Here is a 15,348-nt window from a genome sequence, read left to right as displayed (position 1 = left end):
CAAGCCTTCAGAACATAACACCGAGAGAGAGAGAGAGATGTATACTACAAACACACAGATACACAGAGAGAGAAGCACACTGGTGTGTCATTTGACCTGATTTCGTTTGATTTAACAGGAGAGGAAGCGTGTTCTTTCGCTGATCAAGGGTGCTTGACATTCTAGAGCCCCAGATTTCTCCAGTCAAGGGGAAGAGAGTGTTGAGAGGGCAGCGTAGAGCAGAGCATTCAAGCACACAGTTTGGTTACTTGAACAAAAATATGCTGTTTCCCTCCCTCCCTCCGTCCGTAGTCTGTCTCTCTTTCTCTCCCTCACCAATCTTCCTCTTACTCTCTATGTTCTCTCAATCACATTGATTGTCTGTCTGTCAGTCCATCCCCTCCATTTTACCCAGCCTGTCTGTCTGTCTGGCATTCTCTCTCCTGGGTCTTGTCCTTCTTCTGTCAAATTTGACCATCTCTCTTCTCACCATTTTCCTTTCTCTGTCAGATGTGTTTTATTCCCGATCTTCGTCTCTCTCCTCCTCGTCCTGACACTGGCCCTCTCCTTTTAACAGACGTGTTATGATATGACCGCATCTGTCTCTCTGCTCAGAATCAGACCTACAGTCTAGGTTAGTCCAAGTCTCCACGCACTGACACACACTCACACAGATGGTATGCAGGTGTAAGATGTTACAGGCTGTGCCCAGGCTACAGGCTATATAACTGCAGCAAAATTCCACTCTTTCTGTCCCTCTCTCTGTCCCATTCCATAGCTCTCTCTCCTTCTCCCTTTCCATATCTCTCTCCTTCTCCTTCTCCGTATCTTTCTCTCCTTCTCTATATCTCTCTCTCCTTCTCCATATCTCTCTCTCCTTCTCCTTCTCTATATCTCTCCCTCCTTCTCCCTCTCTATATCTCTCTCTCCTCCAAATCTCTCTCTCTTTCTCCCTCTCTATATCTCTCTCCTTCTCCTTCTAACTCTCTCTCACCTTCTCCCTCTCTATATCTCGCTCCTCCTTCTCCAAATCTCTCTCTCCTCCCTCTCTATATCTCTCTCCTCCTTCTCGATATCGCTCTCTCCTTCTCCTTCTCTATATCTCTCTCTCCTTCTCCCTCTACATCTCTCTGTCCTTCTCCTTCTCCATATCTCTCTCCTTCTCCCTCTCTATATCTCTTTCCTTCTCCTTCTCTATATCTCTCTCTCCTTCTCCCTCTCTATATCTCTTTCCTTCTCCTTCTCTATATCTCTCTCTCCTTCTCCCTCTCTACATCTCTCTGTCCTTCTCCTTCTCCATATCTCTCTCCTTCTCCCTCTCTATATCTCTTTCCTTCTCCTTCTCTATATCTCTCTCTCCTTCTCCCTCTCTACATCTCTCTGTCCTTCTCCTTCTCCATATCTCTCTCTCCTTCTCCCTCTCTAGATCTCTCTCTCCTTCTCCATATCTCTCTCGTCATCTCTGTTCCTTTCTCTGTTTCCACATCTCCTTACCACCAGAGCCTACAGGGAGAGATGAAGTGAGACGTAGTCACACTGTGTGACCTATAATGAGAGTGACTGAGGACTATTTGAAGGTCATTACTTGGCTTCTTAATGTATATTTAGTTAGTATGTGCATGCCTTGCTATAGAATACCAACAACCTCCTACTACAGACACACAGGAACATACAGACAGACAGAAATAGAGACAGACGGACGGATAGATAGAGAGGAAGATTATGCAGACAGACAGACAGAGTATGCTGTAGTCTACAGACAGATAGACGCACAGACTGCATAAGTCCCACCAATGATTCCAGGCAATACAGGACATGCATTACAAATGCATTTTTGGCGGAAAACACTTTCTTTCACTTGCTAAAACACAGTCGTGCTTTTTATAAAAGCATCGTTTTTCAAAGATATTACTCATGCATACAGATACGGACACACTCTCACGCATGCACAAACAGTTACAGACACACACACGCATGCATGCACACACGCACGGGTTGTTTATGCGTTGTTTCTCACACTGTTGCTATGTATGTATGTGTGTGTGTGTGTTTGTGTGTGTTTGGGCCAGGCAGATTGCCCCCCAGTCAGAGGGGAGGAAGCTGTCTCAGCTCGTCAGCATTAGGTGCCCACGCCGCCTTGATCACCGCCGACAGCCAGCCACAGGAAATGATGCGCTGTGAAGCCGCCCAAAGCACCCATGTGACCCGCTGTGGTCAGAGGGGGAGAGAGAGGGAGGGAGGAGAAGGGAGCCAGTGAGGCGGTGTGCCCTCACGATTACAGAGGCGGAAACCATGGCCCTGCCTGGCACGGCAATGACACACACACACACACACACACACACACACACACACACACACACACACACACACACTGACAAGACATAGAGACAGAGAGAACGAAACACACGCCACAGCTGCTGATATATTTGCTCTGGCTGAGTGGCAGTGAAATGTATCCCAGCATGCCTGGCACCAGATCCCTGTAGCCGTGCCATTGTTCTACTGTTCCACACTACTACCACTCTTAACAGAGCCACACACACACACACACACACACACACACACACACACACACAGCTCTAGTCTCCAGACTAGTCTAGAGACAGATTCCAAATAGCGTAGGCTGCATCTCCTGCTGACGGCCCTCCTTCAGAGCTGCTGGTCAGAGGTTAGGGGTTAAAGGTTAGTGGTGAGGTGTGTTACAGGGCCTCTGTGGGAGGAGGTATGTGTGTGTCCGTGTGTGTGGTGGGTTTTTCCAGGGCTGACCTCACACTCTCTCACGTTTATAGACCCTTTGTTTTACAGATTTTCCAGGCTTACCTTCAGGTGTGTCAGAGACTGTCACATTTCCAGACCAGAGAGAAACTCCAATGTTTCCACTGGCTCCGTCCTCAATGCATACTTTCTGGCATACTCTACCCCTTTCTCCTTTCACTTTCGATATCCCTCACTCTCTTTCTCTTCTTCACATGAATTGATACACTTTCTCCCTTACCCTCTCCGTTTACTGCTTTTTCTCTTTTTCCCCCGTCTTTCGTCTGTCATTCCCCCTCCTTTCTTTCTCTGTTCAGACACATGGCTCCATTAGTGTCATGCAGACCCGGGTTCAAATACTATTTGACATTTTTCAAATACTTATAGCGTTTGCTCTAGCCTGCCTGGAGTGCAGATGGGCTTGGTTTACAGTTTTCAGACCATTATATTGGTCCATTAAGCGAGGGTAGCTCAATCAATCCCAGATAAAGTATTTGAAATGATTTTGAATAGTATTTGAACCCAGGTGTGGTGTCACGCAGGAACACTTTGGCCTGTTGATATAAATCTGTTTTTACTGGTATGTTTTTCCACCCATAGAAAGTGTGTGTGTGTGTGTGTGTGTGTGTGTGTGTGTGTGTGTGTGTGTGTGTGTGTGTGTGTGTGTGTGTGTGTGTGTGTGTGTGTGTGTGTGTGTGTGTGTGTGTGTGTGTGTGTGTGTGTGTGTGTGTGTGTGTGTGTGTGTGCGTGCTCTGTAGACACATACACTGCTTTAACACTGAGATGTCCCTCTCTTCCTTTCCTTCCCATTCGTTTTACAGTAACGAGAACACAACTCTACTCCCAAACACATATAAAACAACATCCTTATGGCACTTTAATGGTTGCGCTTCTATTCGAGGCATAAATGAACTTAACAGATCTAAGGACGGGAACCAAGGAAAATAGTTGTGTTTATTTTTACGTTTTAATGAGAGTGACTGAGGACTTGGAAGGTCATTGCTTGGCTACATAATGTACATTTAGTTAGTATGTGCATGCCTTGCTATAGCATACCAAGAACCATATCTTCAAACTCTACACCATCCTGCTAGACCAACTCTGCACGATTCATCTGCTAAACCACAGTTCAAAATAGTGAAAGCAGGCCACTGCACAGAGACAGTATTGACTGGTGTCTAGCCATGGTATTAAACATATGCAAGCCACAATGAAGTCCTATTCGTAACAGAAGTCTGGGTGCAGTTTGTATAATTCATTCCTCTACTAACCCAGGGAGAGAGGGACCATGGTGAGAGGCAGCAGGACAGATGTACAGAGCAACAGAGAGAGAGAGTGTAATGCGTGTATATGGGAGGCGAAGTCAAGTGCAGGAGAGCGGAGTAATATAAACAGGCGTACTTTAATACCGGTTACCAAATGACAGCACATAACACATACAAGTGCCAAAAACACGGTCTAAAACAAATGTGCAACGCCTGACAATAATCCACGTAACAAAATAACATTCACTCACAAATTCAACATGGGGAACAGAGGGTTAAATAATAAACAAGTGATTGGTGAGTGAAGCCAGGTGTGATAAGACAAAGACAGAACAAATGGAAAATGAAAAGTGGATCGATCGGTGGTGGCTAGAAAGCCGGGGACGTCGACCGCCGAACGCCGCCCGAACAAGGAGAGGGACCGACTTCAGTGGAAGTCGTGACAGAGAGAGAGAGAGAGAGATGGATGGATGGATGGAGGGATAACCGAGGAGAGATGAGGATGAGAGACTAGAGGTGAGAGGTAGGGCACATAAAGGGGAGTCTTTATTGATAATCAGTCTAGGTTGAGAGGATGGTACTGTGAATGGTAATATTGTTAGAGATCCTCCCTCTGTCTCTCCTCCTTATCCATCTCATCCTCATGGGAGAGGAAGAGTAATCTGTAGACTACCTCACGTGTCTGATCTGTGGCACTCCCCTTCACCCTACAGATGTAGGATCTTAATTTGAGCCAGTTTGCTACGACAGGAAAATAATCCTGCAGCAACAGGAAATTTGAATTGTTACGTGGATTATATAATTCATGGACAGTTTTTGTAGGGGTTCGCCCATATGTTTATGTTTTTTTGTTTAGGCAAATCCAGTGTTACATTTTAAAGTGGAAATTACGAACGTAAGAAGCCTTTCCTGCCGTGCAGGGAAATTATCAGCAACAAAAGAATGATCCAATTAAGATCCTAGATCTGTATCTTCCTCCTCTTCTTCCTCGTCCCTCCCCCTCTTCCTCATCTGTCTGAACCCAGCTCCAAGGATGAAACATACACACAGAAGTTTTATTGATGTTGGAGAATCCATCTCTCTCCCTCTCTCCCTGTGTCTGTCTTTCTGTGTGTGTGACTGAGTGTGAAATACATGCTAAACAGTACATCTGAGGAGTCCCCTCCCCTGTTGGGTGTCGGGTACAGGTGTCAGAGTACAGCATCGCCCTCTCCCTCCCCGCCCCTCCCTATCCTCCCTCTCTTCCTCTCCCTCTTTCCTCCGTCATACTGTGTTGACAGCTTCCTCTCTTCCTCTCTGTGACTCTTCTAGACTGCGACTCATCTGAACTGGCCTCCTGGCCCACTACTCTGCTCCAGTCTCAGGAGCTTTACTGTTGTTTCCACTGGGAGTCACAACTAACTAGTATGCTCTTCTATCAGTGTTGCCATTCTTAGTAGCAGCTGTACTACTTGTATTCGTTTTAGTGGTGGTATTTGTTCCAAAGCCACAATCATTGCTATTCCCATACAGTAATTATAATGATAATCAGTGGGCCTAAGGAACAGTAATCTGATAGCAGATGCTGTTGATGTGCCTCTGGGCACCTGGTGCCTCCAACCCACTGGTCATCATAGGGCTCAGGTGCAGGAGATTTCTCCTCTTAGATGTGCCTCCTCTCCTTCCCATTTGAACCCTTTCACATGCCCAGCACAGCTCCACGGTGGCCTCAAGTTCACAATGTAACCCTCTGGTCACCTCCAAAACACCTTTTCAGACTCTTCCATCGGCATCCTACCAACCCTTAGCCAGCACCTTCCTTCTCCCCTCTGTCAGCCTGCCCTAGAGCAATCTCCCTCGCTCCCGGACCCTCCCTCTCTCTGTCCGTCCATCAGTCAAACCAGTCAGTCCGTTCCGCTCTGAGGGTGTTCTGTACTCTCCTATTCATTTGTTTGTTTGACAGAGAGAGAGAGACAGATAGAGAGAGAGACAGAGAGAGAGAGAGAGAGAGAGAGAGAGAGAGAGAGAGAGAGAGAGAGAGAGAGAGAGAGAGAGAGAGAGAGAGAGAGAGAGAGATAGAGAGACAGAGAGAGCGAGAAACAGAGAGAGAGGCGGCGAGAGAAAGAGAGAGAGAGAGAGAGAGAGAGAGAGAGAGAGAGAGAGAGAGAGAGAGAGAGAGAGAGAGAGAGAGAGAGAGAGAGAGAGAGAGAGAGAGAGAGAGAGAGAGAGAGAGAGAGAGAGAGAGAGAGAGAGAGAGAGAGAGAGAGAGAGACAGAGAGAGAGACAGAGAGAGAGAGATAGAGAGAGAGATAGAGATAGAGATAGAGAGAGAGACCGAGAGAGAGAGACCGAGAGAGAGAGAGAGAGAGAGACAGAGAGAGAGAGAGAGAGAGAGAGAGAGAGATAGAGAGAGAGATAGAGAGAGAGACAGAGAGAGCGAGAGAGAGAGCGAGAGAGAGAGAGAGAGAGAGATAGAGAGATAGAGAGAGAGATAGAGAGAGAGAGAGAGAGAGAGAGAGAGAGAGAGAGAGAGAGAGAGAGAGAGAGAGAGAGAGAGAGAGAGAGAGAGAGAGATGGCGAGAGAGGAAAAAAAGAGGAGAGAGCGAGAGCTAGCCGCTTCTCGTCATGCTTTCATCTCCATTGGCTGTCAGTCATCACCTGGGCGGGAACACTCCACTGCAGGTTGGCAGAGCTGGCAGACCTGCCCCTAATTGACGCTAGTTGCTTGGAAGAGAAGAGGAAGAAGAGGGGGAGAAGGAGGTAGCTTTAATAAATCATACTGGTGTTGTTCCACCTGTCAGTCATCCCCTATCAGTTGTCAAAAGTGAGAATAAAACTTACTGTATAGTTTCAAGTAAACTGAGTATCATGTAAGTTCTATGCTTCTACAGTGTGATGGTGTGTAGTACATTTCATATCCACTGGGTAATGTCCAATGATATTCCCAATGAAAACATATCCAGCACATACTGTAGTAGAATAGGGTTGGTGATACACAACAGTACGTAACCAAAGAGAATACGAGGAACACACACACCCATCGGTACAGAGAAGTAACAATTTGTGGCAGTTTAAAACACACACACCAATCGAACCAGCAGTGTGATTTCTCCCTGCCCCCCGCCTGGGACTGATTGGACAGTAAAGGGGAACATTAAAAGACAGTCACACCTAGACATGTATTGATCACCGCTGTCCACATGCTGGAGAGAGACAGAAGAGGAACTTCACATAAAGACTCGCTCAACAGACTGTGTTTGTGTTTGCCAGTTAACAGTATGTGTGTTTGTAGCAGTTTGGGCAGCTTGTTGATGTGTATAGCTGTGCATATGTAGCTAATGGATAGAAATGGATTTCACCCTTTAGAAGTTTCTGGATTTGACTATGTCTTCATCCAAATACAACAGTGTGCTTGCATTCTTCTCTCTGATAGCTAGTTGTATTAGGCTGACACGGTAAAAAAAAGGACTCCAGTCATTAGTCATGTAAAAGCTTGTTCAAATGTCATAGAGAATTACTATCTATCTCAATGCATGTCAGAGCTCTCATCTCCCAGGTGACACATTTCTCAATATTCCAGACATCTTCCCCCTCCCGCCTCGTGTCTCCCGCCCTCCCTGTCACACAGTCCCATTGTCCCCACCTCTTCCGCCACCCCCGCCACTTCTGCCCACTACACCACTCTGTCTCTGACAGCATGCCACCATACAGATCCTGCATGTTAATGAATGCCCGCCCGCGACTGTGCCCGCTCGCGACTGTCCTCCTCCTCGTCCCTGGTCCCGTGTGTGCTGCTCTACCCTACACACACACTCACTCACGCACACACACTCCAAGGCCAGTTATCAGCGGCCCGGCAGCGGAGCGGAGGGCCACAGAGGATGTAATTTCACTGGAGTGGAATGTGACAGCTTGACCTTCTCCTCTCTCCAGGGCCCAATCCTCATCACCATAGATACCTGGCTCCGCCGGGCACCGCGCTGCACCCATATAGCCGCATTATTATCAACACCATCACCATCACTACTATACTCCCCCTCCGATATCAAACAATCGCGGTTGAACTCATTTGCCCATCAACGTCAAGAGGAGCCCAAACCCAACTCCACCATGGTGACGTCTCTAGGCGTCGCAGAGAGCCATTATGCCCTGTGGAGTTTCATCGAGCCTGGGTTAGACTAACTCAACTCTGTCCCGGGTGAGGCTTGCTGTGGATGTTGATGATGTTGCGTCTAGGGGTTGGTCTCATACAATCTGACGCCTGGTTCTGGGTGCTTGTGTAGAGTAGTGGATATGCCTTGACTCACATTCTGACTGAACAGCTCTCCTCTGCGAAGACACTGATCTCACTAGCAGTCCTGTTTCATAGTGCTCTCTATCTCATGCTGAAGGGCATTGGGCTGTGTCATGGCTGGTGAATCTAAAGTGGAGAGCCAGCCTCTCTCATTAGCTCTGGCTCTCTCATGCCTGTGTGGGCTATATGGTTGGCACAGTGGTTGGCGTGTGGTTGGCAGGGCTAGTCGGCGGGTACAGCTGCCCTCCATACCCACAGTCTGCCATGAGAACTGGGGGTCCATGGCTACTGTGGTTTGTACACTACACTCAAGGACACCTTGGCTAGCCGTGCTCGTCCCTGGAACCTCTACTGAGCAGCCGAGGGACGGAGGAGACTCTTCTCTAGCACCGGAGTCGGTGGAGGAAATGCACTTGATTCCAAACTCCTCCTGTGGCTTCTGACGTTCTGTGTGTATCCCGTATAGTCTATCTGCTCTGAGCACACTTCACCATCACCCTCTCTCAGTTCACACCAATAACATCTTCTTCAACTCACCCCCAGTCTGCCTGCCCGCCTCACACCACACAAGAGGACAGAGGGAGGTATAAAAAAAGAGGGGGAAGAGCAACAAGATGGAGGTAGAGAGAGGGAAGTCAGAGATTAGATGGAGACACTGATTGGGGGGGAGAGAGAGCAGAATGAGGAAGGATGGAAGGAAGGAGGTGAGCAGAGCAGAGAGAGGGAGAGATGGAGGAAGAGGTAGAGGGAAAGCAAGGGAGCGATTGAATGGTGTAATTAAGTTCCTGATAGCACTCTGGGAGATGTGCTTTGGCCAGGCTCCAGTAGAGCTTAGCACTACACCAAGGCTCTTCAGCCTGCTCTCCTCTCCTGCCTTTAGAGGAACACACACACACACACACACACACACACACACACACACACACACACACACACACACACACACACACACACACACACACACACACACATGAAGTTAAACACACTCACACTCACACCGCACAAACACACAGACACATGGTTTCTAGCTCACTCTGTCACACACAAACACACAAACTCAGTCCATGTACAGTTGAACACACAGAGAGACACACACTCAGCGCTAGCAGGCTCCACAACATTGCGCTAAGGCAAAAGACGAAAGACACAAAGGAGAGAGAGAAGCGACGGATGAATATGAGCAACTGTCACTCAGATCAGGAACACTCACAGCTGCAATGACATACACACATTACACACACGCTGCTGCAATGACATACACATACACACATTACACACACGCTGCTACAATGACATACACGTACACACATTACACACACGCTGCTACAATGACATACACGTACACACATTACACACACACTGCTACAATGACATACACATACACACATTACACACATACTGCTACAATGACATACACATACACACATTACACACACGCTGCTACAATGACATACACATACACACATTACACACACACTGCTACAATGACATACACATACACACATTACACACACGCTGCTACAATGACCAACACGTACACACATTACACACACACTGCTACAATGACATACACATACACACATTACACACACGCTGCTACAATGACCAACACGTACACACATTACACACACACTGCTACAATGACATACACATACACACATTACACACACGCTGCTACAATGACCAACACGTACACACATTACACACACACTGCTACAATGACATACACATACACACATTACACACACGCTGCTACAATGACCAACACGTACACACATTACACACACACTGCTACAATGACATACACATACACACATTACACACACGCTGCTACAATGACCAACACGTACACACATTACACACACACTGCTGCATGCTCTTTTTTATACAAGCACCCATACACATTGCATATCATTCACCCCTTCTAAAACCTCACAGAAATACCCCCCTTACACACACACCCTCTCTCTCCCACACACACGCACACACACACACACACACACACACACACACACACACACACACACACATACTCACAGAGCAGCCAGTTTCCCTCAAAGCGTATCTTTAATAGCTTTAAAAGTCCTCTGCTGCCTCTCTCTCTTTGTACAGTCAGTCAGTCTACTTTTATTCTAGCTGCTGCTGGCTGGCTGGCAGCAGAATCACTCCTCACTTATCTCTGTGTGTGTGTGTGTGTGTGTGTGTGTGTGTGTGTGTGTGTGTGTGTGTGTGTGTGTGTGTGTGTGTGTGTGTGTGTGTGTGTGTGTCCATCTCTCTCTCTCTTCTCTCTTTCTCACTCTCTCGCTATCTCTCTTTCTCACTCTCTTTCTCTCGTGCTCTCTCTCTCTTTCTCTTCCTCTCTCCTTCTCTCTCTATCTCCCTATTTTTCTCTGTAACCAAGCAGGGCCTTGTCACTATGCTGCTGGGTGACAATACTCAAATTCCATTAGGGTGACCTTTGGACTACACAGGGGTGGAGTAGTCAACCTATTCCAACTAGTGCTCCCTTATTGTATTTTTCACCGTTTAGCCACTCAATGGGCTGTCTGGTGTGGCTGTAAATGTGTGATTGATGCATATCAATTATCACCTTGACCTGGCTCCTCCCCCCATCAGGGAGAGTGACATTACTATTGTAGCCGTTTCACAAAGCCGTTATCACGGAACCGTTATCTAAGAGACAATATGCGCTATGAGAACTGTTAAAATAACACCAGCTTATTTTCCCATCTGCGCTGTCCGCTCAGGTTTAACGTCGTCCAGCTGAGCAAGAAATAGAGAGCGAGAGAGGGGGGGGGGGGGGGTGCAAGCAACCCCCCCTCTCTCCATTCCACTTCCCTCGCCTCCTTCGGGCCACGCAGAGCAGCAGATCAATATGGGTTTTAATTGAGGAGCATGTGCATCATTCTTCTGAGTTGTAGTAGATGGGATCTGTTGGGATTTGTCCCCGAGGTAGAAAAGGATTGCAAAGAGAGAGCGACAGAGACTGCGAAATAGGGCAGAATATATAGCAGGCGCTTCTTTTAGTTGTGTTTGTTTAAACTCCCGGAGCGGAGCATATGATACTTGTGCGTCGTTGCATGCACTTCTTTTCTGGGGATACCGCGTAATATTTACGCGCTGTGAAACACCGAGCTGGAGCGAAGTCTGTTCGGTCCTGGACGCACGATGCTGATCGGTAAGTCTCGAGTTTTTTACCTTTTATTCAGAAACCGCGCTGATGTGGCTTCGAGGGTCCGCTGTCCGTTCTTTCATTTCTGGAGACGTGTAGCCCACGGTCGGGCGCCTAGAACACATGACTCAAGCACTGGTCGGTTTAGCCCTTTTAAACATATGTGCATTTTATATAAAATATGACAACGTTTTATAGAAATATAGCTTTGTAAGATGTACGCGCTAGCGGGAAGACCCGTGCGCAGTTGAATTCTCAAATATGAATGAGGGACAGTCAAATTCAGACGCAGATTATTAATGTGCAGTGTTGGGTGGTAACTAGCCTATGGCATTTATTTGTTTGTTTATTCTTCTGAAATGCACAAGTGGAATATTTGTCTTGCCAGACCATTGGAAGTGTAGGATACCGCAGCGACCCGAAGATTACGCACAATGATCCCGTAAAATCACCTTCAAGTTCGGAGTTGTGGGTCGTCAGTGACGTTAAGCCTGCATAATATTTATTCCTTCTATTAACAGTTCAAATGTGAGTTTTCTTTAAGATATTACATGCTATCGAAGGTAGGCTACCGGTCATTTTTGGGACAAAATCTTAGGCTACCGCAGAATGAATCCCCTTTTTGGAATTATGAGATATTCATATTTGAACATTTCTCATGTGATATATCTTCAAGGACGAATCCAGTGTATGCCAAACTTTATATTCAACAAATATTCATTTATCTGCTGTTTTGATGTTGAGCTTGAGTTGATCTCTCCTCAACTTGCCGGGTGCGTAGGCTATCGGTCGCATACCTGTGAAAGCTTGAATCAAATATTTACAGAAAGCGCTCCGCTATTGCATTTGAAAAACCACGCGGCTCCTTGTTGGTTAACTCTAATAACGTCATTATTCATGTTAGACCTTAGAAACGAAATCTGAACGTGAATGATTGCCTTATTAAAACACGGTCCTCTCCGGGATTCTGCTTCTACAATGATAACGGGGGGGGGGGGGGGGGGGGGGTCTCGACGACTCACGGTTCACAGTCGCTTCATAGATAGACGTTCTGTGGTATAGGCTATTGCAATAGGTTAATCAATTTCGTTTATATTGTCAATAATAATTCGTGGTCATCTTACGTTTTGTAATTTAAGTTATAGATTTAGTACATATCTATCGATTGTCTGCATAGTATTTGAGTTTTTTTACTTTGAGAAAGACAAAGAGGCTACTCAATAGGCAGGAATTCATTGATCAACACACACTGGTCAATTTGCCTTATGGGTTATATCACACCGTTAAGCAAAATCACTAAATCCTATTATAGATCAGCCATGGCCTGCCCTCTACATAGGAGCCACCTGCCCTCTATACATAGGAGCCAAGGAGATAAGGATGACAATATGATTAGAATATGCAATAGATAACTTATATAGTATAGGCCTATTTTCTACCAGTACTTTTTATTTATTTTTGTTATAGGCCAAGGTTACAGGAACATTGCAGCAACATTGACTGGTTGTCTTACTGCTCTCCTCTGGATCTCATCACAGTTGCCTCTGAGAAACTGAAACAAGATTTATGACCCTATCAGTCCACTCTAAAATGGAGGACTTTGCCGTTGGCTCTAAACATGATCCTGCAACCCATGACAACGTCGAGGCCGTCTGTGTATTGGTAGTGTGGTTGAGAGGGGTGTGAGAGAGAAGACAGACAGACGTACTGCATGGCCGAGACTACACTAACCTAACACTGCTCTGCTGCCATTTTACTGCCCTGCCAGAGTCACTACTGGGATGTACAGTGGGGAGAACAAGTATTTGATACACTGCCGATTTTGCAGGTTTTCCTACTTACAAAGCATGTAGAGGTCTGTAATTTTTATCATAGGTACACTTCAACTGTGAGAGACGGAATCTAAAACAAAAATCCAGAAAATCACATTGTATGATTTTTAAGTAATTAATTTGCATTTTATTGCATGACATAAGTATTTGATCACCTACCAACCAGTAAGAATTCCGGCTCTCACAGACCTGTTAGTTTTTCTTTAAGAAGCCCTCCTGTTCTCCACTCATTACCTGTATTAACTGCACCTGTTTGAACTCGTTACCTGTATAAAAGACACCTGTCCACACACTCAATCAAACAGACTCCAACCTCTCCACAATGGCCAAGACCAGAGAGCTGTGTAAGGACATCAGGGATAAAATTGTAGACCTGCACAAGGCTGGGATGGGCTACAGGACAATAGGCAAGCAGCTTGGTGAGAAGGCAACAACTGTTGGGGCAATTATTAGAAAATAGAAGAAAATAGAAGAAGTTCAAGATGATGGTCAATCACCCTCGGTCTGGGGCTCCATGCAAGATCTCACCTCGTGGGGCATCAATGATCATGAGGAAGGTGAGGGATCAGCCCAGAACTACACGGCAGGACCTGGTCAATGACCTGAAGAGAGCTGGGACCACAGTCTCAAAGAAAACCATTAGTAACACACTACGCCGTCATGGATTAAAATCCTGCAGCGCACACAAGGTCCCCCTGCTCAAGCAGGCGCATGTCCAGGCCCGTCTGAAGTTTGCCAATGACCATCTGGATGATCCAGAGGAGGAATGGGAGAAGGTCATGTGGTCTGATGATTCAAAAATAGAGCTTTTTGGTCTAAACTCCACTCGCCGTGTTTGGAGGAAGAAGAAGGATGAGTACAACCCCAAGAACACCATCCCAACCGTGAAGCATGGAGGTGGAAACATCATTCTTTGGGGATGCTTTTCTGCAAAGGGGACAGGACGACTGCACCGTATTGAGGGGAGGATGGATGGGGCCATGTATTGCGAGATCTTAGCCAACAACCTCCTTCCCTCAGTAAGAGCATTGATGATGGGTCGTGGCTGGGTCTTCCAGCATGACAACGACCCGAAACACACAGCCAGGGCAACTAAGGAGTGGCTCCGTAAGAAGTATCTCAAGGTCCTGGAGTGGCCTAGCCAGTCTCCAGACCTGAACCCAATAGAAAATCTTTGGAGGGAGCTGAAAGTCCGTATTGCCCAGCGACAGCCCCGAAACCTGAAGGATCTGGAGAAGGTCTGTATGGAGGAGTGGGCCAAAATCCCTGCTGCAGTGTGTGCAAACCTGGTCAAGAACTACAGGAAACGTATGATCTCTGTAATTGCAAACAAAGGATTCTGTACCAAATATTAAGTTCTGCTTTTCTGATGTATCAAATACTTATGTCATGCAATAAAATGCGAATTAATTACTTAAAAATCATACAATGTGATTTTCGGGATTTTTGTTTTAGATTCCGTCTCTCACAGTTGAAGTGTACCTATGATAGAAATTACAGACCTCTACATGCTTTGTAAGTAGGAAAATCGGCAAAATCGGCAGTGTATCAAATACTTGTTCTCCCCACTGTATGTGTCCTATATGACATCAACCCTGTCTCTGCATATATCAGGCATGGAGCACATCTTTCAAACTTAGAGAGAGAGAGAGAGACAGAGAGCAAGAGACACACACACACACACAGGGCCCCCTCCAGGGATGATGGATCTGTCTTTAACTGAGATTGCGGGGTGCTTACAAATCCCAGAGCTAGCTCTTAAAATGGCTTCGGTAAAACGCGCTGATGAGTCGTGCAAATGGTTTCCATTAGCATTTCTCCAGATCTTTCTTCCTGTTCGTAATGCCTTCCTGGCAGGCCTACAGGCAAGACAGATGCATGTGGATCACAAAGCTGCCAAGGAGATGTATGGTGGAGTATTTAGGAGGTCTATTTTACTGTTCTGTTCTCACCTAGACCCTCACCCTCTAGCATCGGTCAAGTCATAAACTGAAATCACCCCACCCATCAGATTGTGGTGCATAAAAACACAGGCACTTTTCAGACACAGTTTGGTGGGGGACAGCGGGATCT

At 46.5% G+C, this 15,348-nt stretch overlaps 1 protein-coding gene across 2 annotated transcripts in view; it reads left to right on the top strand.

Annotated features, from left to right (window-relative positions):
* Window positions 1-15,348, top strand: part of LOC139564757 (zinc finger protein 385C-like) — a 196,710-nt gene that overhangs the window by 110,918 nt on the left and 70,444 nt on the right. Inside the window, exon 1 of one of the 2 annotated variants that reach the window (XM_071384548.1) lies at window positions 11,087-11,449. The exons of the other annotated variant lie outside the window; for it this stretch is intronic. Coding sequence (XP_071240649.1) covers window positions 11,440-11,449 — 10 coding nt within the window. The 5' untranslated portion in view covers window positions 11,087-11,439. Of the gene's footprint in view, window positions 1-11,086; window positions 11,450-15,348 lie in introns of those variants that run through there. 2 annotated transcript variants of the gene reach the window in all.

This window comes from Salvelinus alpinus, chromosome 36 (assembly GCF_045679555.1).
Source record: "Salvelinus alpinus chromosome 36, SLU_Salpinus.1, whole genome shotgun sequence".
Taxonomy (NCBI): Eukaryota; Metazoa; Chordata; class Actinopteri; order Salmoniformes; family Salmonidae; genus Salvelinus; species Salvelinus alpinus.
Note: the sequence above shows the minus strand (reverse complement) of the source record. Positions and strands in the feature narration are given on the sequence as shown.